The following is a 26,816-nucleotide window of genomic DNA, read 5'->3' on the forward strand; positions in this document are numbered from 1 at the left end:
CATTAGCTTTTCGTTGCATGTTGCGACACCTTAGTTGCTCATTGATTACTTTCTCATATGTGCCTTGACCATGGGCCTTCAGCAGACTGAGTAACCTCTTGCTTGGGCCAGCAACTTTGGGCTGGTGAGCTTTTGTTCATCAAACCAGATGAGCCCGCACTCAAGCTGGCGACCTCGGGGTCTTGAACCTGGGTTCTCCGCATCCCAGTCCTATGCTCTATCCACTGTGCCACCGCCTGGTCAGACAGACTCTGTTGCTTTGTGTGGAGTAGAAACCCAGACTGAGAAATTACCCTGAAAATAGTTTCATGACTGGTAGACGCTGGTAGAAACAAATGAAAAGTGCTCAGTGGAATCTCTTTCAAAATCTGCATCTCATAGGACTTTCATTTAAAAAAAAAAGATTGTTTTATGGATTACATGAGGAAATTAAATATCTTTGAGTAGTGTTAATAAATGCAAAAATAAACAAAAACCAGAAACCACTCTAAGAAGTGGAAATAATGGAACAATCTGAAAGAAAAGGGAATGTAAGTTTGTTTCAAATAAGTCTTAAGGCAGGAGTAAAAACCATCATGAATTAATGAAAGGAATAAGCTAAGTAGAAAGAGAGTTAAATAGAAATTCTAGAAATGGAATATATAGTTATTGAAATTGAAAATGCAATAGAATGGTTGAGCAGCAGATTCTAGGTAGCTGATGGACTGGAATATATATCTAAGGAAGTGACTTAGAATGAATCGTAGAGAAATAGACATTAGGAATATTAAAGAGCTGTGAAGAAATATGGAGCATGAAGGAAAAAGTACAACATAACATTTAATAGACACCCCAGAAAAAGACAATAAAAGACATCTTTGCAAGGTAATAGTTGAAAAGATGATGGCTGAAAATTATCTTCAGTTGGGAAGACATATGTGCCTTCAGATTGATGCACATTGAATACCTATCAGAGAAAATGAATACATACCTAGTAGAATTGCTAACTCAAAATAGAAAATCTGAACAGCGGTCAAAGAGAAACATGACTTCTAAAGTAACAACAGTGAGATGAACAGTAGAGTTCTCATCAGCAATGATAAATATGAAACAACAGGATATCTTTACATAATGTGAGAGAATATGACTGTCTATATCAAATTCTCTTCTTAGTTGAACAATCCTTAAGGTTATTTTCAGATTAATATAAAGAATGAGCTTCTCCTGCCTACATTTTCTTCTTTTTTTTTCCTTTATTTTATTTTATTTTATTTATTTTATTTTATAGAGACAGAAAGAGGGATAGATAGGGACAGACAGACAGGAACGGAGAGATGAGAAGCATCAATCAGTAGTTTTTTGTTGCGCGTTGCAACACCTTAGTTGTTCATTGATTGCTCTCCCATATGTGCCTTGACCACGGGCCTTCAGCATACCGAGTGATCCCTTGCTTGAGCCAGCGACCTTGGGCTCAAGCTGGTGAGCCTTGCTCAAACCAGATGAGCCCGCGCTCAAGCTGGCGACCTTGGGGTCTCGAACCTGGGTCCTTCCGCATCCCAGTTTGACGCTCTATCCACTGCGCCACCGCCTGGTCAGGCCATTTTCTTACTTCTTGAACTACCAAATAATGTAGCAGATGATGAAAGAGAATCTAGAAGAAAGTATAGTTGAATGTAAGAAATTCTAAGCAAAGAAATTTCAGTTGATAAAAATAAACATTGACTATAAGGGCAACAACAACAACAACAAAAGCAATTGCTTATTTTTAGGGTATTGGAAGAAATGTAAACACAAATGCTAGGTAAGAATAACACGGAAAATGGCAGAAGAAACATTGGAACAAAACTTCTGAGGTCTTCGGTGAAGGGGAGGAGGATGGAAAATGGATTATTTTTAAATTTAGGGTGTAATGTGCTGTTTAAAATTTAACCAACAGAAACAATGTATAACAGCTTGGAGTGGGGAGGAAAAATATACTAAATCCAGTAGAAGAAAGACAAAGAAAACTATTTAGACAAAATAATCCTAAAAGAAAAGGAAAAAAATATTACCCAAGATAATTCTGAAATAAATATAGGAAGATTAAATTCTCCTTTAAAAGAAAAGGTTTCTCAGCTTGTATAAAAACTAATAAAACCTAACTCCAGCTATTTAAAAGTAGACTAAAGCTTTAATGATAATGAAAGGTAGGAAAAGGTGATAAAAAAAATAAAAACCTGGCATATTAATATCAGACCAATAGAATAAAGGGCATTGTTACAGGCAAAGAATATAGTATTCACAAGGAGCTATATTAGTGAATCTGTAAGTGTATAACATGATCTCCAAATATATTAAACAAAAAATTTGATATAGTAAAGAAATTAATGATAGTTTAAAAAAACATTTTAATGATGAAACAAAATTAGTGAGAGTGAATAAAGTCTGAATAAGCAAAAGAAGTTTTCTTCAATGCACACATGTAGAATTGTACACTCGAAACAGAATAAACTCTGAGCATATATAAAATACTTCAGCTATAGTACAATTAAGATGACACTTGAATGAACATATTAGAAAATAAGGGGCTAAAATTAATTAGCTAGTTTTTGACAGAAAACTAAGTAGGTTCTGGAGGGAGGGAAAAGCATGGCATGGAAGTTTCAGAGCCGGGTGAGAGAGTGTACTCAAAGTATAGAGGATTGTTGAGTAGGATTGAGTCCTCATTTGGGGTCTATGGCTGAAATGTAGGTGAAATCAGGTAGCCCACTTGTTTATATGTCTCTTAAGGATGTTGAACTGTCCAGGGGCAGGTGTTGAGGATAAGCTTGTTGAGTTTCACAATGGTGAGGGTTTGCCTAACAAATATGAAAGATGGCATAGAGAATGTTGGCAATGGTGTGATTATAGTAAAGGATATAATTGAGGACATGACAGCAATGAATGATAGTGAAAATGAGAGAGGGTCAGTGGATGAGAGGTTTTGAGGTGGAAAGAAGCTTTGACTGTTCCACTGCAAGATATTGGGGACAAGAATCAACTGCATCAAATAAATGCTCTCAGCTACTCTTATGACACATACTTAGAGAAAATACATGAAAAGTTAAAGTCACAAAATAAAGTCAGGAACACAGTTTCATCATAGGTTGTTTATATCCGTGCATAGCAAGATATAAGCATTTTCTGGAAAGGTCCATACCATTCTCAGACACATGGTCAGAAAAATGTTAATACTGTCTTAGTGATAATTAAGGTGTGCTGGGATAACAGAGTCAGTGGTTCATGAAAATTGGGCTTGAGGGAATGAAGAGGCAGTGTGTTAATGAATGAAAGATGGAGTGTGCTGTGTTTAGAGGTTGGCCAGGAAGCTGTTAATTGTGTTCTGTTTACTTCTAGATGTTCTGGATTTCAGAATTTCACTGTTAAGATTCATAAAAAATAAATAAACAAATAGAATTAATAAACTTTTGAAAATGCGATGAGATTGCCAACTTTTTGTCAAGTAAGTGGAGGAAAACTCACCATGTGCTAGCAACATAATTACATAAAAGAAAGACAGCTTAATACCAAGCAAGTAGGACATGGCCTCCAAATAAAGAATGGGTCTTTTAAGAGAGAACATTTGGCAGTCTTATCTTAAGCGATATATATATGAATATACACACACACACATTTACACACATACCCAAATATGTTTTCCTTCGTTCCCCTAGGACCTGAGTAGATTCCATTTATTTGGGAATATTTCAGAAGCACTTAAATTGCTTATTTGAGAACTTGGGCAGTAATGAAGCTTGCTTTCTGGTGATATAGTTATCAACAAAAACAATACTGAAGGTAGAATTTTAGCTATAATGAGTTCAGGAATTTGAAGGTTCACATAGAATCGTGCAAGGATTTCCGATCAATGGTCAGAGCCCTTTTCAACCCCCCCTCCCCCAACCCAGTTACATTTTGTGCATTTTCCTATCCTTCCTTTTTTAAGGAGGTGATTTGCCCAGAGGCAGGCCTTAAACTAAGACACAGATCCTTGGCTAACTGGGACTGGTTTTCATTGCTGGTTGACAGAATGTGGTTTATCATATGGTGCTCAATAAAGGTCTGAGATGAGCTTAAATGGAATTTAATCTATCAATGGCTGCTCCTAACAGTGGAAGGAAAAATCCTTTCAAGCAGTAAATTAATGTAATTCTTGATTTTGGTGAACAGTAAATAAAACCTGAGAAGACAATGAGAATTATTTGAAAAGATAACAAAAGCCAGAATGATTTACTTGAATACTAATGGATAACACTTATTGAATGTTTACAAAGTGCCTCACTCTCTATTGTGTATTGTATATCCATTCACTCAACAAATATATATTTATTCCACTCCTACTTGTGTGTATTGGGCACTGCTTCTAGGCATCCAGGATATAGAGGTAAATAAGAGACAAGAATTTTACTCTTCCAGGGGAAATCACAGGAAACAAGCGACTTAAAAAAATCATGTAATACTAAATAGTAGTAAGTGATATGAAGAAAATAAAAGAGAATTAAAGGATGAAGAGGAATTGGCAGGTGAGGCTTTTAAAAGTGATGGTTCGAGAAGGCCCCTCTGTACCCTTGGGGGACGGTTGAGCATAGCTTTTTAAGGAGGTACTGTGATCACACTGGTTTCCAGCGTGGTAACCTAGGAATACCCCAGTTAAACACCCTGTCCAAGGTCACACAGCTGGTTAGTGACAGTGCCAGGATTCAAGCCAGGCAGCCTGACTCCAGGTCTGTTTCTCTCAATCACTATGTTAAAGTCTGTGGAAATGAATAATCAAATCATATTTTCAATGGAAATGTTTGATTTGAACCCAGCCATTTTGTGTGTGTGTGTGTGTGTGTGTGTGTGTGCGCGCGCACGCGTGTGTGTTAAAACGCAGAGAACCCTGTTTATACTGAATGCTTTCCTTCAGTGGACTGTTTTCCTTTTGGCCATTTTATTGTACATCAGCACTTTCTATTAGAGGGCAAAAGTAGAAAAGAGAAAAGCTTGCCACGTTAAAATGGCTTACATGCTTATTCATGAAAAACTCCAGCCGGTGAATAAGCGACACCTGTGTTCACCTATCTTATCGATTAGCATTTCCTGTCAAAACTTGGTATTCATTTTTCTCAGGTTTGGTGAAGGACAATGTAGAATCATTGCACTAAATGGTTTTTAAATAGCCTGTAAATTAAATTTCTCCCTCTCTGTGATTTTTACTTAATGCAAATATGTTAGAGTTTGGTTTTTTTCTTATGATTGTTTGGTTTGTAACTTCTCTTTGTGGCTTGGAGTGGAACTATATCTAACTAAAGGCTGTGTCTACTCTGATGAGGATCAGAGAGGGAAGGGATCAAGGCTGTCCACTCATAGGTCTGTAGAACCTTGACTCATTCATCCACACAGGAGAGCTTGCCCTAGGCCTGGTTTCTATCTTGTATAAGGTGCTCTGCTTAGTGTGAAGCAAACCAACCAGCACTTTTCCTGCCTTCTGGGGACAATAGTTATTTAATTATAGTGATAATTGCCACAAAGGTGAAAGACCAGATACATATGCAAATTGTTTCCCATATACATTATCCAGATAGGTTCTATATGGTACAAGGTGGGTAAAAGATCTACAGAATCCCAACTCAGGGGGTCTGAGAACAACTGTTTGATGTTGGGAAACACTCCAGCCAGTGAATAAGCGACACCTGTGTTCACCTATCTTATCGATTAGCATTTCCTGTCAAAACTTGGTATTCATTTTTCTCAGTAACCTTTAATATTTAGGGTCATTTCTTGGTATCATGCTTATTCCTCAGCAGTTGCCAGTTCTCAATTAATACTTGCTAAAATTAAACTAAACAATGTGATGTCAAAATGTTGTGGTTTCATCTCATTATTGAAATAATACAATTTTTTTCACCTAAGAGAGTGTATTCAAATACCAAAGAGGAAATTGTCTAAAGTAATTTCCTCTTTATTTTCGTTCTCTTCTTTAGAGATGATATTTTTCTCCTTTTATCTTTCTCTCTTCTATTTATTTATTTTTATTTATTTTTTTTTAAATAAATTTTTATTAATGGTAATGGGATGACATTAATAAATCAGGGTACATATATTCAAAGAAAACATGTCTAGGTTATTTTGTCATTAAATTATGTTGCATACCCCTTGCCCAAAGTCAGATTGTCCTTCGCCACCCTCTATCTAGTTCTCTGTGCCCCTCCCCCTCCCCCTAACTCTCCCCCTGTCCTCCCTCCCCCCACCCCTGGTAACCACCACACTCTTGTCCATGTCTCTTAGTCTCATTTTTATGTTCCACCAATGTATGGAATCATGTAGTTCTTGTTTTTTTCTGATTTACTTATTTCACTCCTTATAATGTTATCAAGATCCCACCATTTTGCTGTAAATGATCTGATGTCATCATTTCTTATGGCTGAGTAGTATTCCATAGTGTATATGTGCCACATCTTCTTTATCCAGTCTTCTATTGAAGGGCTTTTTGGTTGTTTCCATGTCTTGGCCACTGTGAACAGTGCTGCAATGAACATGGGGCTACATGTGTCTTCACGTATCAATGTTTCTGAGGTTTTGGGGTATATACCCAGTAGAGGGATTGCTGGGTCATAAGGTAGTTCTATTTGCAGTTTTTTGAGGAACCACCATACTTTCCTCCATAATGGTTGTACTTCTTTACAGTCCCACCAACAGTGAATGAGGGTTCCTTTTTCTCCACAGCCTCTCCAACATTTGCTATTACCCGTCTTGTTGATAATAGCTAATCTAACAGGGGTGAGGTGGTATCTCATTGTAGTTTTGATTTGCATTTCCCTAATAACTAATGAAGCTGAGCATCTTTTCATATATCTGTTGGCCATTTGTATCTCTTCCTGGGAGAAGTGTCTATTCATGTCCTCTTCCCATTTTTTTATTGGATTGTTTGTTTGTTTGTTGTTGAGTTTTATGAGTTCTTTGTAAATTTTGGATATTAGGCCCTTATCTGAGCTGCTGTTTGAAAATATCATTTCCCATTTAGTTGGCTGTCTGTTTATTTTTATATCAGTTTCTCTTGCTGAGCAAAAACTTTTTATTCTGATGTAGTCCCATTCATTTATCTTTGCCTTCACTTCTCTTGCCATTGGAGTCAAGTTCATAAAATGTTCTTTAAAACCCAGGTCCATGAGTTTAGTACCTATGTCTTCTTCTATGTACTTTATTGTTTCAGGTCTTATATTTAGGTCTTTGATCCATTTTGAATTAATTTTAGTACACGGGGACAGGCTGTAGTCGAGTTTCATTCTTTTGCATGTGGCTTTCCAGTTTTCCCAACACCATTTGTTGAAGAGGCTTTCTTTTCTCCATTGTGTGTTGTTGGCCCCTTTATCAAAGATTATTTGACCATATATATGTGGTTTTATTTCTGGGCTTTCTATTCTGTTCCATTGGTCTGAGTGTCTATTTTTCTGCCAATACCATGCTGTTTTGATTATCATGGCCCTATAATATAGTTTAAAGTCAGGTATTGTAATGCCCCCAGCTTCATTCTTTTTTCTTAGGATTGTTTTGGCTATTTGGGGTTTTTTATAGTTCCATATAAATCTGATGATTTTTTGTTCCATTTCTTTAAAAAATCTCATAGGGATTTTGATGGAAATTGCATTAAATTTGTATATTGCTTTGGGTAATATGGCCATTTTGATTATATTTATTCTTCCTATCCAAGAACAAGGAATATTTTTCCATCTCATTGTATCTTTTTCGATTTCCCTTAACAATGCTTTGTAATTTTCATTATATAGATCCTTTACATTCTTTGTTATGTTTATTCCTAGGTATTTTATTTTTTTTGTTGCAATCGTGAAGGGGATTATTTTTTTGAGTTCGTTTTCTAATATTTCATTGTTGGCATAGAGAAAGGCTATGGACTTCTGTATGTTAATTTTGTATCCTGCGACCTTACTGTATTGGTTTATTGTTTCTAATAATCTTTTTGTGGAGTCCTTTGGGTTTTCGATGTATAGGATCATATCATCAGCAAAAAGTGATACCTTTACTTCTTCTTTTCCGATATGGATGCCTTTTATTTCTTTGTCTTGTCTGATTGCTCTGGCCAGAACTTCTAGCACCACGTTAAATAAGAGTGGAGAGAGTGGACAACCCTGTCTTGTTCCTGATTTAAGGTAGAAAGTCCTCAGTTTTATGCCATTTAAAATGATGTTGGCTGATGGTTTATCATATATGGCCTTTATCATGTTGAGATATTTTCCTTCTATACCCATTTTGTTGAGAGTCTTAAACATAAAATTGTGTTGTATTTTATCAAAAGCCTTTTCTGCATCTATTGATAAGATCATGTGGTTTTTGTTCTTTGTTTTGTTGATATAGTGTATTACGTTAACCGTTTTGCGTATGTTGAACCATCCTTGAGATTCTGGGATGAATCCCACTTGATCATGATGTATTATTTTTTTAATATGTTGTTGTATTCGGTTTGCCAGTATTTTGTTTAGAATTTTAGCATCTGTATTCATTAGAGATATTGGTCTGTAGTTTTCTCTCTTTGTGCCATCCTTGCCAGGTTTTGGTATGAGGGTTATGTTGGCCTCATAAAATGTGTTTGGAAGTATTGCTTCTTCTTCAATTTTTTGGAAGACTTTGAGTAGAATAGGAACCAAGTCTTCTTTGAATGTTTGATAGAATTCACTAGTATAACCGTCTGGGCCTGGACTTTTATTTTTGGGGAGGTTTTTAATAGTTTTTTCTATTTCCTCCCTGCTGATTGGTCTGTTTAGGCTTTCTGCTTCTTCATGACTCAGTCTAGGAAGGTTGTATTGTTCTAGGAATTTATCCATTTCTTCTAGATTGTTGTATTTGGTGGCATATAGTTTTTCATAGTATTCTACAATAATTCTTTGTATATCTATGATGTCTGTAGTGATCTCTCCTCTTTCATTTTGGATTTTATTTATTTGAGTCCTGTGCCTTTTTTCCTTGGTGAGTCTTGCCAAGGGTTTGTCAATTTTGTTGATCTTTTCAAAGAACCAGCTCCTTGTTTTATTGATTTTTTCTATAGTTTTTCTGTTCTCTATTTCATTTATTTCTGCTCTGATTTTTATTATCTCCTTTCTTCGGCTGGTTTTGGGTTGTCTTTGTTCTTCTTTTTCTAGTTCCTTAAGGTGTGAAGTTAAGTGGTTTACTTCGGCTCTCTCTTGTTTGTTCATATAGGCCTGAAGTGATATGAACTTTCCTCTTATTACTGCTTTTGCTGCATCCCAGAGATTCTGATATGTCGTATTTTCATTTTCATTTGTCTGTATATATCTTTTGATCTCTGCGCTTATTTCTTCTTTGACCCATTCATTTTTTAGAAGTATGTTGTTTAGTTTCCACATTTTTGTGGGTTTTTCCCCCTCTTTTTTGCAGTTGAATTCTAGTTTCAAGGCTTTATGATCAGAAAATATGCTTGGTATAATTTCAGTTTTTCTAAATTTGCTGATATTGTCTTTGTGGCCCAACATATGGTCAATTCTTGAGAATGTTCCATGTACACTAGAGAAAAATGTATACTCTGTCGCTTTGGGATGAAGTGTCCTGTAGATGTCTATCATATCCAGGTGTTCTAGTATTTCGTTTAAGGCCACTATCTCTTTATTGATTCTCTGTTTGGATGACCGATCTAGAGCCGTCAGCGGAGTATTGAGGTCTCCAAGTATGATTGTATTTTTGTTAGTTTTTGTTTTAAGGTCAATAAGTAGCTGTCTTATATATTTTGGTGCTCCTTGGTTTGGTGCATATATATTAAGGATTGTTATGTCTTCTTGATTCAGTGTCCCCTTAATCATTATGAAGTGACCATTTTTGTCTCTGAGTACTTTTTCTGTCTTGTAGTCAGCATTATCAGATATGAGTATTGCTACACCTGCTTTTTTTTGGGTGTTGTTTGCTTGGAGTATTGTTTTCCAGCCTTTCACTTTGAATTTGTTTTTATCCTTGTTGCTTAGATGAGTTTCTTGTAGGCAGCATACAGTTGGATTTTCTTTTTTAATCCATTCTGCTACTCTGTGTCTTTTTATTGGTAAGTTTAATCCATTTACATTTAGTGTAATTATTGACACTTGTGGGTTCCCTACTTCCATTTTATAAATTGCTTTCTGTTAGTTTTGTATCTAGTTTGATTCTTCTCTTTTGTTTTTCTATCATTTGTTTTTGTTTGTTTGTGTTCCATACTTCTTTCCTCTGTTGCTACCTTTTTAAAGTCAAGTGTTTTTGTGGTGGTTTTTTCTAGGGTGGTTACCATTAAGTAATGGAAAGGGTACCTACCATATTCATTGTAGTACCCTATCTTATAAGTATTTCTGCACTTCATCGTCCTTTGCTACTGTTAATCTCCATCCTCTCCCCCCTTTTTTTCCTTTGTTGTCACAGTTTAAGTTTGGTTTTATTGTGTTCTTGGTGGAGCTGTTACTTGTGGTGTTGTTTTCTTTTGTTCTTTGAATCTGGTTGGAAAACCCCCTTTAGTATTTCCTGGAGTGGGGGCTTTCTGTTGATAAATTCTCTCATCTTTTCTGTATTTGTGAATGTTTTTATATCTCCTTCATACTTGAAGGATAGCTTTGATGGGTATAGTATTCTTGGCTGAAAGTTCCTCTCTTTCAGGGCTTTAAATATTGGGGTCTACTCTCTTCTAGCTTGTAGAGTTTCTGCTGAGAAATCTGATGATAATCTAATAGGCCTTCCTTTATATGTTGTACTCTTCTTTTCCCTGGCTGCCTTGAGAATTTTTTCTTTGTCATTGGTTTGTGTCATCTTTATTATGATGTGGCTTGGAGTGGGTTTGTTGGGGTTAAGAAAACTCGGTGTTCTGTTTGCTTCTTGAATTTGAGGCTTTAGTTCTTTCCACAGGCTTGGGAAGTTCTCGTCTATTATTTGTTTGAGTATATTCTCCATTCCATTTTCTTTCTCTTCTCCCTCTGATATACCTATTATTCTTATGTTATTCTTTCTGATGGAGTCAGACAATTCCTGTAGGGCTTTCTCGTTTTTTATTATTTTTGAGTCTCTTTCTTCTTCTCTCTGTTGTGCCTCAAGTTGTTTGTCTTCTATTTCACTAATCCTATCTTCAATCTGGGCTGTTCTGCTAGCTAAGCTTGTTACCTCATTTTTCAGCTCGTGAATTGAGTTTTTCATTTCTGTTTGATTTGTTTTTATAGTTTCAATTTCCTTGGTAATATATTCTTTGTGTTCATTGAGTTGTTTTCTGATCTCCCTATATTGCCTTTCTGTGTTTTCTTGTATATCTCTGAGTATTTTTAAGATTTCTATTTTAAATTCTCTGTCATTTAGCTCCAAGGCTTCCAGTATGTTAAGTCTTTTCTCCATAGATTTTTCCACATCTATTTGTGTTACCTCTCTTTCTTTTGTATCCATAATATTCGATTTCCTCTTTCTTATTGGCATCTGAGGGTGATCTTGTTGATAGCACTAATTAGAATTAATAAAGAGTAAAAAGTAAAAAAAAAAAAAAAGGTAAAACACCCCACAAAAAAAACCAGTAATAATTTATTATTTCCCCCTTTTTTTCTTTCTTCTCTTTCCCTCCTCTCCCCGCCTCAGGGAAATATCGTGCCTATAATGGAGGGCCTGATTTGGGGTGAAGAGTTCAAGGGGCAAAAAAAGGGGAGTAGGGACCTACTAAATGCAAAAAAAAAAAAAAAAAAAAAAAAAAAAAAAGGAAGAAAATCTTAGACAAGCATAAGATGATTTGCTTGTGAGTGATGGTCAACTAAGAGATATAATGAGAGGGATAAGAGGGAACCAGAAAAAAGGACAAAAAAAGGAATAATAAAGAACAAAAAAATAAAAATAATAAGTAAAAATCTGTTGTATTAAGTGGAGCGAAGACTAAATACAATGGAGACCTTGGGTTGGGAGCACCCAAAATGCCACAAAAATAAACAAACAAGAAAAAAACAAAAACAAAAGCGAAAAAGAAAAATAAAGCCAAAAAAAGCCTTGAGTCCCAAATTAACGTGATTGAGGATTAAATGGGAGGAAAGTAAAACGAGAAAAGAAAAAACGAATAGAAAGGAAAAAATAAGAAAAAGAGAAAAACGAAGGAAGAAATAAAAAAGGAAGAGAAAAAAACAAGAGAAAGCAAAACAAAAAAAAACAAAAGAGGAGAGAGTGAGAGTTAAGTGTTTTGGAGTATAACCTTAAAGGAGGGTGAGGATGAAGAAGAGAAATAAAATGTAACACTTATGGGTAGTGTAGTTCAAGAAAAGGGAAGCATAAGATGGGCAGAGAATAGAAGGACCGAGGTGGAGGAAATAAAGGCAATAAGATAGAAGAAACAAACAACAACAACAAAAAAAAAATTAGTGGAACAAGTTGTAAAGTCTGTGGATTTTTCTTGATTTTGAGAGGTTAACTTCTTCCTTTTTCTTTTCTCTCCCTCTTCCTGGTCGGTGACTCTGTACCCCAGGCTCTGCCCCTGTGTCACACTTAGGTAGGGATTTGCAGTTGATGGGATTCTATGGCAATGTCATATAATTGGCTTTAGTCTTGCTGGTAGTCAAGGCTTGTTGGCGTTTGCAGGGTCCAACGATGAGAGAGTTTGCTTTCCTGGATTCTCTCTCCTAGTCCCCCCTTCCTGAATTAGCAGCCTGGTGATCCAGCTATAAGGCTGCAACTGCTTCTGCCTGGGGAGTAAGAGGCTCAAAGAGCTGGGAAATCCCCACTCTATCCCCACTCAGTGCAAGGCTTTGAGAAAGGCTCTGGCAGTCAGGGCCTCCAGTGTAATCAGGCGGGGGTGGGAGTCAATTGTTGTCAAGGTGACTGTTCAGCGCCCAGCATTCAGTTGGACCTCTCAACCCAGGCTTTCCACACTTTGTAGCCTGTTTTGGCTGGGAAGAAGAGGCACTAGTCTCTGCTTGCGACTAGTGTAGTATAAATCTTATTATCTGCCAAGTCCTTCTTGTTAGCGTTTATCCCTGAATATGGAGGCTCTATCAATCAGAAGTTGCCCCCGCCCCTTTAGCGAGAGGCACTAAAAAATATCACGCCTCTTGTCTTGGGTTGCTGAACTGAGAGAGATCTTATCAATTAGAACCGAGGGTGCGCAGATTTTACGGGTTAAGCTAATTTCAGTGATTGGGTCGCAGCTGTGCTCCCGAAGGTATTTCAGGCTGCCTGCGCGCGCCCCTCCCCCAACGCTTGATTGTTAGCTTGAATGGCTGGGTGAGGTGCCCCGCCCACGGAGAGAATCTCCCAAGTAGGGAATACCGCCCTGGGGCCTCTCCCGCTCCCCCCGCTGCTGGCGGCTGGGGCGCACCGGGCGCAGGATGATGGGGCACCCTGGGTGTGCGGGCCAGCAGGGCGCTCTGGGCGCGTGGAATGCCCAGGGTACACGCGCGAATGGGGTGCTCCGGGCACCGGTGGCTGGCGACTCTCACTCGCAGTGCGCGGGCCGCTGGGAACGTTAGCGGTGCTCGGTCTGCAACCGGACCGGGCGCGCCAGCGGCTGCTCGCCGCTCCGGAGTGTGGGCGGTGCTCGCTCTGCAACCGAACCGGGCGCGCGCCTGCGGCTGCTCGCGGCGGCTGCTCGCGGCTCCCGAGTGTGGGCTGACTCACCACAGGCGCACTCCCTCACGGCTTGAATGAACGTCCCTGCGGTAGCTTCCTCCACACCCTCGTCTCTCAGATTCAAGTGATAACAGTCCTTTCGCTTTCAGTTTGTGTGGAACTCCGGAATGCTCCGAGGATAAATTTTCCTGTTTCTAGTTGATAAATTTGTTGTGATTTTGGGGAGATCTGTCGGACGCGCTGCTCACGGCGCCATTTCCGTGACGTCACTTCTATTTATTTTTTTTGAGGGAGGTGAATTCTGCTTATAATTAAGGACAGCACAAAGCTACCTATTTTTAATGCAAAAGGATATAAAAACCAAAGTGTACCTTCCTGCTTTCGCATTTCAGCAAAGCAATGTTTGCACTAGATCTTGCATTTAGAATGGAGTCATAGGTATGAAAAATGAGTATCATTTAGAGGGGAATTTAGTACATTTGAATTACATCCATCAGAAATTTTTCCATTCTGTTTTCATGGTCGCATGGATGACCAGTTTTTTCAGCAGTGACCACCACTGGGAGCCTGTGTCTTTAATTAGCTAACATCTGATTTCAAATGATGCCGCAACAATGAAGTCCCTATGGGAGCCACCAGTATCCCGATATTAATATCCACAGACTTGTATTTTAGTGCTTGCTTGAGTAAACTGGTCTGTAGCCTTGACCTGCTGAAGTTGTTCTTAGTGTTTTAGAGGAACAGAAGGAAATGCTAAAAGATGCTAGCGTGCTTTATTTGTCCTGTTCCGGGAGTGTTGGCTACCTGTTGAGCCCCTGGATTACTGCGAAGAGGGGCATTTGGAGTAACCAGACATTAGCAGGAGTGGGTGGAGGCAAAGGTCTCCCAGCCCAGAAGCTCTGGTCGTGGGCTGTGCCAGAGAAACTGCCCGTGTCATGGTGGCCCATGGTGCCTATACCAGTCAGATTTATGTCCTTGGAACTCTCATCAGATCTTTGATCTCTTTCGCTCCCCATCTTGTTTTAAGTTCAAGTGCAGTTGGACAACCGCAGACCTCTGGGTACAGCGGAGCCTGCCCTTCTCATGAATGAGTGCTGATAAAGGCATGTGTGCTCTGTGGATGCTCAGCTCCCACAGGGGCCCCATAGGATGCCTTCTGATACTTTCAGACACTGAATGCTGGATAGGAGAAAGGGTTGGGGAGGTAAAGCTTTCCAGCAAAGAGTATAGGTTATGACTCCTGGCACTGCCCTTGACCCTGTGGCTACTGGCAATTGATTTTACTGGCCACGCTTCTGATCTCTCAATGAGTAATGTTATAACTGCTCATGTTCACAATGAGGATTAAATGAGGTCACGTGTTAAAGAACACTCATTACGGAGGATATTGTTTGTGTTGAGTAAATGACGGTTGCCATTGTTATTAGTGGACCGGCAATAATATTGTCCCAGTTTCTGGGCATGACAGTGTGTGCTTTCATAGAAAGGTGAAATGAGGGAGGAGCATCCAGATGGGAGGGCCACCATTTAAGACATACCGTATTTTTCACTCCATAAGACACACCTAGGGCCCTGGCCACATAGCTCAGTCGGTTGGAGCATCATCCCAGAGCACGGAGGTTGCCGATTCGATTCCAGGTCAGGGCACATACAGGAGCAGCTCAATGTTCCTGTCTCTCTCTCTGCCCCTGCCTTTCTCAAATAAATAAATGAATAAAAAAAAAAAAAGAAAAAGGACACACCTAGGGTTTTAAGGCGGAAAATAAGAAAAAAAATATTCTGAATCAAATGGTGTGTTAAAATATTTAATAAAATACCGTATTTTTTGCTCCTTAAGATGCACGGGCATTTCCCCCTCCACTTTTTTTTGGGGGGGGGAGTGCATCTTATGGAGCAAAAGATATGGTAAATATATGCTATTTGATATTGGTGTATGTGTGTGTATGAAAACAGTTGTTAGCCTGTAATTTATTTTTTAGTGTTTACTTTTATGGCTTCTTGGTTTTTGTGGGGTTTTTTACACTAATATTCTAACGTGAGAGGTCCAACTTAAATGGTTTTGTAACAACTAGAAAAATATTGTTGAATAATTTATTATTTCCCGATGGATGTGAGATACAAAACTGACACTGACCTATTACTACTTCTTCTTTGTATTTGGGTCTGTTCATTAGATAAACTTCCTGTAAAGATTTTCTCACCTGGAAGTTCTATAGAATTTCCCCCCTCTATTAGTGTTTTGTTATTCACGAGTCATAATTTAATTGTAACAGTTTTCTGGTTTTTACTATGTCATGATTTCAAAAATATAGTCTTCTGGAACAAATCCAGAATTAAGTGGTAAAATGCTCCTTTGTACCTGTTCTGTACCCAATTGAGTTATTGTCTATATGTAATGTTAAAATGAAGAAAAATTAGCTGCAGTGATTTAGATAGTTTGTCACATATACCGCACACCCAACTGAACATTTTTTTCACAAACTAGAAGTGAATCTAAAAGAGGGAAATGCAAGGATTTGAGAAACTATTGTGAATAATGTAACCAGTTAAAGTTAGAGATAATTAAAGTAATTATTGGCTATTCTTTAAAACATTTAAAAAATAGAATAGGCATATATTTTAAAAATCTTTAAAAATGCAGAACCATTCTTGGTGGTTTTAACAAAACATTCTGTGCTGCTGGCTTCTGGTGTCACTAATCTAGTCACCCATATCTCTGATGACAAGTACAGTGTGTCCGTAAAGTGATGGTGCACTTTTGACCAGTCATAGGAAGCAACGAAAGACGATAGAAATGTGAAATCTGCACCAAATAAAAGGAAAACTCTCCCAGTTTCATACCTATTCAGTGCAGTTCGATGTGGGCTCATGCACAGATTTTTTAGGGCTCCTTAGGAAGCTATCCCGTATCGCCGGTACAGGCTATCGTCACTGACTGATGGCCTACCAGAACGGGGTTTCTCCACCAAACTGCCGGTTTCTTTCAACTGCTTATCCCACCGAGTAATGTTATTCCTATGTGGTGGCGCTTTGTTATAAACGTGCCGATATTCACGTTGCACTTTGGTCACAGATTTGAATTTAGCGAGCCACAGAACACACTGAACTTTCCTCTGTACCGTCCACATCTTGACTGGCATGGCCGTGGGCTGCTCCATTGTATACACGGTGTTATGTCATCATCTGCGCATGCGCACATGCTGCCACATCATTCTACAGAAACTGGGAGGGTTTTCCTTTTATTTGGTGTAGATTTCACATTTCTATCGTCTTTTGTTGCTTTCCTGTGACCGTTCAAAAGTACACCATGACTTTACGGACACACTGTACTTGGCCATGTAGCAAGTACTTAGCTCTTCTTTCTGTGATTATTGTCTGATCTCATTACCATGAACCTAGAAACCTATGGACCCTCCAATATGTTGGCCTCTACTTCTCTCTATCCATCAACTCTTTGTCTTCATTTCCTTCACTACCCAGTTTAGATTTTATTATCCATCATTTCAATAACTGGCCAATAACCTAATTCATCTTGCCACATTCTTTTTGTTGGTGCCTGTTTGGCCAACTCCAGACCAGGGTGAACTTATGTATTTTTTTCCTCAGCCCTTTCCATGGGCATGTGAGTATTGCTGAAGAAAATTATGCAACCAGACAGATTAGTGCCCCAATAATTTGTGATCACCAACGTTAACTAGACTGTCAGCACTGCCCAGCAGCCCGACTAGGCTTCTATGGTTAACAGGATTTTCCTCTACCGAAATTATTTCAAATCTCTTCTACTCTCTGCAAACCTGTGGCCTCTCTTCACTCTTAGCGGGTGACCTTACCTCCAACCATAGAGAAAGTAAGAGCTATCAGATTGGAACTACCTGAACTTCCTACTATCAAATGTATGTACCTTTCTGCATCTAGACCTGATTTCTCTTCCTTTCTGCTTGTTACAGGAGAAGAGATGCCTTTCTTCCTGCAGAAGGGCAATCTCTCCATCGGGGCTCTGCCTCTTCTCACTTTCCACCTTCCCAGGAACTTTTCTTATCTTTCCCTCTCTAGTCTCGGCAGCTTCTCCCTCTCCACTGGATCCTTCCCTTGGGATCTCGACATGCTCAAGTCGCTCCCATCTTAAAACTAGCGAATGAGCAATAACCTTCCCCAGCTGCACCCCTGCCACACTAGTGCCTCTGCATCAAAGTCACCCTTCTCAGGGGCCATTATGTGCCCTCCAGACCAGGGGCATCATGTGTCTCCACTCCATTATTTTTCATGTTTCTTCAGTTCCCTGCACCGGTGACTTTTACCCTTACATTTTAAAAATACCCACCAATAGAATAGACACTGGAGGTAGAGCTTCCTATACACTAGAAAAGAAAAAAAGGAGCAAAGGACATCCAATGCATATAGAAAAAGAAAGGAAAAGAGAGAACACTTAAAGTAAAACAGGAAACAAAAGGCAGAAATAAGTCCCAACTATGTCAGGAATTGCAATGAAGGTGACACGTTTAACTCTGTATAGTATAGTGTGATCTATTTATCTTTATGTTCTAGAAAAGCAAAAATGTAGCATCAGAGGGGAGGGCATTGACAGCAATGAGGGGGTGCAGGGAACTTGGCATGACGAAATGTGTCACACATTTACATTGTGGTCGTGTTTCATGGTTTTATACGTTTGTCACAACTCATACTGTATACTGAAATTTGGTGAATTTCATTGTTGTTTAGACTACAGTGAAGCTGATGAAAGGAAAGTTTAATAGAAGCATCATAGTATACTAGTTGGCTTCCAGTGAGTTAGTGTATGCAAATCATAGTTATGTAAACACAATTCTTTTTTTTTTTTTAATTTTAATTTAATTTAATTTTATTTACTCATTTTTAGAGAGGAGAGAGAGACAGAGAGAGAGAAGGGGGGAGGAGCTGGAAGCATCAACTCCCATATGTGCCTTGACCAGGCAAGGCCAGGGTTTCGAACCGGCGACCTCAGCATTCCAGGTCGACGCTTTATCCACTGCGCCACCACAGGTCAGGCCATGTAAACACAATTCTTTTTAACTGATAATTTGATTATATTACATTAGGAGGACATGAACAGGAGAAGGGAAGGAGACACTAAAAACTTTTAATCTTAATTGGCCATAGTAGGAAATTGCAGAATGTCTAAGACTGATAAACCAATAATTAGCAAATACTAGAAGATAAAGCTAGAGAGAAAGGAGCTGGCTTGAAGTTTGAAAGGGTGCTATCGGTCCTGCTATGTTTTGTTAGTAGCCTATTAGAGTTACTTGACATTGTTGACCATGTGCATATATCATCTTTTTAAAAATTAATTTAAAAATTGGAGGCAGTGAATTGCTACAAATAACTGTAGAAAGACCCAAAATAGGCATTGAACCCAGCTTTGTTGAGAGGCGAGTAGAAGCTTTGATATGATGTATGGCTTTTACTGGGCGGTCATGTCTAAACTGAATTTGAAAGGTAGGGTTAAGAGTTTACCCAATGATTCTGAGTGTAATTTGATTGTTAAGGATGATTCCTAGGCCCCTCTTGGGGATTTCTTACTCTTACATTGATCTTAATCCTAAATCTGCAGATGCCTGAAATTTAATTAAAGAATTTCAAATTAAAAAAAAAAGATGATTCCTCTCTTTCATCACTCTGTTGAAGTCAAGTAGTGCTTCCAAAAGATTATATTGATTTACTTGCATTTTCTAGGTTTATTTTCTGCCAGTGGTAGAATGATGATATAAATAAATGTTTCCCCTGTATATTTTTCTTCTTAAAAAGTTTGGCCGGTCTCCCTAGCACACTATAATAGTCAATGAGAGTGTTGATGAGCTAGTCTCGTCTTGTTTCTGGTTTTACAGCTTATCCCTCAGTGCTACTCTCTGTTTTTCAAGTTGAAGTAATGCATTGTAATATTTCTCTTTTATAGAGTTAACTTTACCGTCTGGTCCTATACCTAATTTAATATTAAGCCACAATTTTTTTATTATTATTTTTTTCTGAAGTTGGAAACGGAGAGGCAGTCAGACAGACTCCCGCATGCGCCCGACTGGGATCCACCCGGCATGCCACCAGGGGGCGATGCTCTGCCCATCTGGGGCGTTGCTCTGTCTCAACCAGAGCCATTCTAGCGCCTGAGGCAGAGGCCATGGAGCCATCCTCAGCACCCGGGCCATCTTTGCTCCAGTGGAGCCTTGGCTGCGGGAGGGGAAGAGAGAGACAGAGAGGAGGAAGAGGGGGAGGGGTGGAGAAGCAGATGGGTGCTTTTCCTGTGTGCCCTGGCCGGGAATCGAACCCAGGACTCCTGCACGCCAGGCCAATGCTCTACCACTGAGCCAACCGGCCAGGACCTTGAGCCACGTTTTTTAAAAACAAATCAGAAAGTAGTAACAGGAAAATGACTAACCTTGAGTCATAGTTTGCATGGGACTGGTACATGGAGTCATCTTGGAGGTTGCCTTTAAGATATTTCTGAATCTTTAGACAAGCTTTGGTCATGTAGGTAGGACAACATAAGTCTTAATTCCTTTACAAATACATAAAAGAGATGCCCTTTTTTTTTGCCAGTTTGTTCTACTCATCTTCAGCTATTTTTAAGAAGCTAATGGGGAAAAAAAGATGTTATGTTTAATGTGTGATTCTGTGTTTTCACAAAAACAACTAAAATTTTTATATATGTAGTATTATAGACAAGACCAGACAAGAGTAGGAATAATCAGACAGTAGTAACAAAGTTTGTGAGGCACCGTTACTGGGACCCATGGATCCCAGTACAGATCACCGTTACAGATGAACAGGATCTGATGTTCATTGCTATTGTAGGCTAGTGTGAGACTGAGACAGAGTGAGATTTTTGCCTTAAGAACAGCATTGAGGACAGCAGTGGCTGTCTGGTCATGGAGCCAAGCAGGGCTATCAGTTGCTTTTGCTTGGGCATGGTAAGCTGAGAGGGGGATTGGGCAGGAATTGAGTAGAGGTGGACCTGAAGTGGGGAGTTGACTGGTCAAGTGGCTGGGTTGTATGTCCAGCTAATGAAAGCGTGAACATGATAAGTCCACGAGATTGTTTTTCTTGGCATTAAAGACACTTAAAGGCAGCAGTCCTGGACAGTGATGCCATCTCAACTAAACAAATAACACTCTTACACCTGACCTCTGGTGGCACAGTGGATAAGGAGTCAACCTGGAATGCTGAGGTTGCTGGTTTGAAACCTTGGGCTGCCTGGTCAAGGCACATATGGGAGTTGATGCTTCCTACTCCTCCCCCCCCCCATCCAAAATGAATAAACAAAGTCTTAAAAAAAACAAAAAACAAATAACACCCTTACAGGAGTGATGACCTGGGGGACTCCTATCTGTGTATATATCTTATCATAGGCATATCCCTAAAGCTATACAGAACACTTCATTTTAAATAGTTATATTACCCTTGGCAAAAGGAGCCAAAGTCCAATAGAAATTACAAATGGAATGCCCAAACTTGAACAACATGGAATGCAGTGTATTTTCATTGAAGAGGAATTATGCCTGAAAATTATTTGTAGTCTTTTTATTTTTTAAATTTTTTTAAAGAAACAAGTTTATAATTTATTGAAAAGTGTTTTTTTTTATCACACTCTCAAATGTTATCCACTACTTTTATAATATAATACATCAAGAAATAATTTTCTTTTTTTTTTTTTTACAGAGACAGAGAGAGAGTCAGAGGGATAGATAGATAGGGACAGACAGACAGGAACGGAGAGAGATGAGAAGCATCAATCATCAGTTTTTCGTTGTGACAACTTAGTTGTTCATTAATTACTTTCTCATATGTGCTTTGACCATGAGGCTACAGCAGACCGAGTAATCCCTTGCTTGAGCCAGTGACCTTGGGTCCAAGCTGGTGAGCTTGGCTCAAACCAGATGAGCCCACGCTCAAGCTGGAGACCTTGGGGTCTCAAACCTGGGTCCTCTGCATCCCAGTCTGACACTCTATCCACTGGTAGATGGGTGCCACTGCCTGGTCAGGTGATTTTGTAGTCTTTTTAATTGTCCTTTTATAATTGAATTAATAAGGAACTCTTGTAACCTTTCTCTTAGCATACATCTGTGGATGGATATACTGAACCACACATCCAGCCTACCAAACCGAGCAGCCGACAGAACATCCCTCGGTGTAGAAACTCCATCACAGCGGCCCCAGACGAGCAGCCTCACATTGGAAATTATCGTTTACAAAAAACAATAGGGAAGGGGAATTTTGCCAAAGTAAAATTGGCAAGACATGTTCTAACTGGTAGAGAGGTAAGTTTTCATGATGTCTTTTAACATTTACTTAGAGATTGAATATTTCCCTCTCCAGCGTCTTGTTGAAAAGCTTCCCTAGATGGGGAATAAATGACAGTTGCACTGTGGTAAATACTGGGATATATGTGAATGGAACTTGCTAGATAGAGCTATAGCATAGCGTGAAAAGTTGACTTTTAATGTTTAGAAAAGAATCATTCCTACGTATTAGCATCTCAGAGATCGAATCTGATACAAATGAGTTTTTCTCAGACTTCTATCTTTCGTGATAAGATTTCTGTAAATATTTTGAATTACCTTTGCTACCCAACTTTGGAAACAGGGCTAGGATAAGTTTTATTAAAAATTAAGTATAAATTTGTGGAATGTAACCCACTAATTTTTATCTACTTAGAGACCACTTTGAGCAAGTTTTCTTATACAGATGTTTTATAAGAAAATTGGGTTTCTAAAGTCCTATCTGTTTTAAATTATGTGTATTTATAAAGCAAAAATTTATATCTTCAATAATTATCAATATTAATATATTCAGTAATTTATGTTAAAAATTAAGTGTTAAACATCTTCATTCTATATTATATGTTTACTGAATCCAATTAGAACATTATGAAAAATCTCAATCATAAACTGTTTTTAGTAAGTTTTGATTTTGCTCTATACCTAATATTTTTGTCACTTCCAGTTGAATTTAGTCCCCTGTCCATTCTGACCCTAATATAGCTGTTCAGATACAGGCTATATTAGGCAGAGACTTAAAGAATATTCAAATCCGTCTTGTTGCTCTGCTGTAACTAAGGTTGGCTGTTCAGTTTCTCTACCCAACTAATTATTTCATTCACATAATACTTATGTTACTGAAAGTATATAATCCCCTTCCTTTGAAAATTATTAATTTATCAAGATCATGAGTAAAAGATTAAGATACAGTTAGTTGATTTTTATTTTAAAAGCAGGAACTTGGAAGAAAAAACAAAGGTGTAATTTCATTGACTCGGAATCAAATAGGTTAAAGACTTGGGTCAATGGAATACATTCAAAGGGTACCAAATTATCAGAACTTTCCCATGCAATTATGTGAACACTAAATTAAGTCTAGTTAGACATGAAACAGAAGATGTTTTCTTTTATAAGGTTTTTATTCATTAAAATATATAATCTCAAATACAGTTTAATGATTCTCTTTTTTAGGTGGCTGTGAAAATAATAGATAAAACTCAGCTAAATCCTACCAGTCTACAAAAGGTATTTAATTATATTAATAGTAAGTAATTAGAATATGAGTTTATTAATTATTATATGAGTTCTGTAAAGTCAGTTATTTTAAATTTTTGATTAGTTACAATACTGCATTTCATCAATATATTAAGAAAAGACATGATGTAAAACATATTTCTAGTTAATATATATTTAAATAATATTGAAGTGGTTCGAAAAAAATCTACTCAAATGTATGTACTATATGAAAGGAACTTATGTATTTAATTCATTAGAATAAAACTCAGTATCACATGTGTTGAAGTATTTAGGATAATGCTTCATTAATCTGTTTATAAGTTAATCTTATTCATATGTAGGCTTCCTTTTATTGCTTCATTTGCTTTTCTTCTCTCATAAGAACGAGTGTTTCAGGCCCTGGCTGGGTTGGCTCAGCGGTAGAGCGTCGGCCTGGCATGCGGGGGACCCGGGTTCGATTCCCGGCCAGGGCACATAGGAGAAGCGTCCATTTGCTTCTCCACCCCCCCCCCCTCCTTCCTCTCTGTCTCTCTCTTCCCCTCCCGCAGCCAAGGCTCCATTGGAGCAAAGATGGCTCCTTGGCCTCTGCCCCAGGCGCTAGAGTGGCTCTGGTTGGGGCAGAGCGATGCCCCGGAGGGGCAGAGCATCGCCCCTTGGTGGGCAGAGCATCGCCCCTGGTGGGCGTGCCGGGTGGATCCTGGTCGGGCGCATGCGGGAGTCTGTCTGACTGTCTCTCCCTGTTTCCAGCTTCAGAAAAATACAAAAAAAAAAAAAAAAAAAAAAAAGAACGAGTGTTTCAGCTAACAGCAAAAACTTTGAACATTTCTTCAAAGGGTGAAAATTTAAAAAAATGGGGAAAGAATAAAAAGGCCGTTAGGATGGGGATTGCCCTGGAGAACCGGGTAGAGCTGTTTCTCGTTGCTTTATTTCTTGCTTACGTCAGAAGACTTTCTCAGATACACATTTTAGTATTTTAAAAATGAAACAGATCTTTTAAGATTTCTGCCATATACATTCATTTTGTAGAGCAATAATATCCGAGGTAATTTTTATTAGAAAATAAAGGGATCATAGTCAGACATGTAAATGTTACATTAAATAACTTTGGATTCCTAAAACAAAAAGAATCCTATCAGAAAGGTTTGTTATGGTGTTTAATTACACCTGCTGTGATTCTAATATTAAATTAAAATTTTGGGTCTGTGATATCAAGGCTTTCCATTGGCTTAGCGCTAGATAACTCAGTATATTTTATATATTTCTACTTAGAGATCTGGGTTTGTATTTACAGAGGTTTCTTTTAGATTTGACAACCAACATAACTCTTCCTGCGTTAATATTTCTAATCAGTGAGAACACATAGGTTTGTTGGATTCTTTTTTCTCTATGAGTGTAAGATGATATACCGTAGGGATGTCTTCTGGGAGAAACTTCTAGCACCAGCCTTTTAGCTAACCATTCAATAATTAACATCAGAAAATTAAACTTTTTAAATGACTAATCCACTTCCTGCTAGTGTCTGGTGTTTTCTGTTGTACTGTATAAAATATTGTCCGTGATGACCAAAGACATTTATTTATATTTTTTGTATTTTTCTGAAGTGAGAAGCAGGGAGGCAGAGAGACAGACTCCTGCATGCGCCTGACCAGGATCCACCCAGCAAGCCCACTAGGGGGCGATGCTCTGCCCATCTGGGGCGTTGCTCTGTTGCAACCAAAGCCATTCTAGTGCCTGAGGCAGAGGTCATGGAGCCATTCTCAGCACCTGGGCCAACTTTGCTCCAATGGAGCCTTGGCTGTGGGAGGAGAAGAGAGAGATAGAGAGAAAGGAGAAGGGGAAAGGTGGAGAAGCAGATGGGCACTTCTCCTGCATGCCCTGGTTGGGAATTGAGCCTGGGACAGACATCACATGCTGGGCCGATGCTCTACTGATAAGCCAACCAGCCAGGGCCTCAAAGCCATTTAAATGTTGTTGAATTTGCACATAAAGCAAATTCTAGTTACCTCTCTGGTAAGCTAGTTAAGTTTTCTGAAACATTTGCAAAATCATATTTGTCATGTAGACAAATCTGGTCACTAACTATAGAGGAGGAGGACAGAATTATGGATGCAGTATTAGGAATTAATGATCTAACAAATTATCAAGAAACCAAACTTGTCCAACCAGTCAAAATTATTGACAAATACTTTGATCAAGGAGAAAGCAGAAAAAGCTCTTTGGCAGTATTTCTGAACAAATCTTTCTGTTGGGCATATGTTGAAATATCAGTTGCTCACATGGGCATGCTTTGTACAGTGTTTCAGTTTCTAGTGGAGCAGAACCATGTAGGTGCCGAATACAGTTCTTCATGCGTGTGGGTCATTTGAAGGAAAAGTCTTGTCCAATTCATTTGTGGGTCAAATGAAAACCTAAGGGATAAGAGAAGAATTAGTATTTTGTGAGCTGCATGGGGGACTGTATGAGTCATTGTTGAACTAGTAATGATAAAACACCTTTTCTGTATTCTATAAGGAATCATATAGCCATGTGAAGAAATAAGATTATACCTGATGCCCAGTCATAAATGTTTCATTCTCTATGAAATTAGTGGTCAGCAACATGCTTCTGATCTCAATTTGGTTTTGAAGGAAATACTGAAAACAGAGATGATCATAAAATCATGGCTATTGAAAGATGTGTCTCTTTAATGGGAAGAATTAGTGTATAGAAAGAAGAAGTATATCTTTCATACTGAAATATGATAGACTTGGATGGAAAAGGGGTTTAAACAAATTTCTTTTAAAAGGTGATAACAGGCCCTGGCCGGTTGGCTCAGCGGTAGAGCGTCGGCCTGGCGTGCGGGGGACCCGGGTTCGATTCCCGGCCAGGGCACATAGGAGAAGCGCCCATTTGCTTCTCCACCCCCCCCTCCTTCCTCTCTGTCTCTCTCTTCCCCTCCCGCAGCCAAGGCTCCATTGGAGCAAAGATGGCCCGGGCGCTGGGGATGGCTCCTTGGCCTCTGCCCCAGGCGCTAGAGTGGCTCTGGTTGCGGCAGAGCGACACCCCGGAGGGGCAGAGCATCGCCCCCTGGTGGGCAGAGCATCGCCCCTGGTGGGCGTGCCGGGTGGATCCCGGTCGGGCGCATGCGGGAGTCTGTCTGACTGTCTCTCCCCGTTTCCAGCTTCAGAAAAAAAAAAAAAAAAAAAGGGTGATAACAATAATGTTAATGTCTAGTCAAAACATCAACAGTTTGAATGTAAGGTAACCAGATTTTCTGAAAAGACCAAATTGACCAAAGTCTGACTTTTTTTTTTTAATTTTTTAAAATTTATTTATTCATTTTAGAGAGGAGAGGGAGAGTGAGAGAGAGGAGAGACAGAGAGAGAGAAGGGGGGAGGAGCTGGAAGCATCAACTCCCATATGTGCCTTGACCAGGCAAGCCCAGGGTTTTGAACCGGCGACCTCAGCATTTCCAGGTCGACGCTCTATCCACTGCGCCACCACAGGTCACACAAGTCTGACTTTTTTAAACCTTGTTGACATACTTTAGGTATTAGAGTCATTTCTCCAGGGAAACCCTTCCTGTCTCTACAACAGTATTAAATCCTTCTGTCCTCCTTAAATTTAAGCACTCACAATCAAGGATTATTCATAAAGAAGCACTTTCATTTTTGTTTGTTTTGGTTTTGAGAGTAGTTTTGTCTGCTTGTTGTTCTTGTTACTTGTGCCTCTGACTCTTAAACCTCTGCTCTGGTTGCTTGGCCTGTA

At 38.9% G+C, this 26,816-nt stretch overlaps 1 protein-coding gene across 3 annotated transcripts in view; it reads left to right on the plus strand.

Moving 5' to 3' along the window:
* The window catches only part of MARK1 (microtubule affinity regulating kinase 1), an 81,228-nt gene that overhangs the window by 22,632 nt on the left and 31,780 nt on the right, over nucleotides 1-26,816 (plus strand). For all 3 annotated transcript variants that reach the window (XM_066380393.1, XM_066380403.1, XM_066380413.1), the window contains exons 2-3: nucleotides 21,630-21,833; nucleotides 23,025-23,078. In XM_066380393.1, coding sequence (XP_066236490.1) covers nucleotides 21,630-21,833; nucleotides 23,025-23,078 — 258 coding nt within the window. The remainder of the gene's footprint in view (nucleotides 1-21,629; nucleotides 21,834-23,024; nucleotides 23,079-26,816) is intronic.

The sequence above is a fragment of the Saccopteryx leptura genome, chromosome 1, assembly GCF_036850995.1.
Source record: "Saccopteryx leptura isolate mSacLep1 chromosome 1, mSacLep1_pri_phased_curated, whole genome shotgun sequence".
Lineage (NCBI taxonomy): Eukaryota > Metazoa > Chordata > Mammalia > Chiroptera > Emballonuridae > Saccopteryx > Saccopteryx leptura.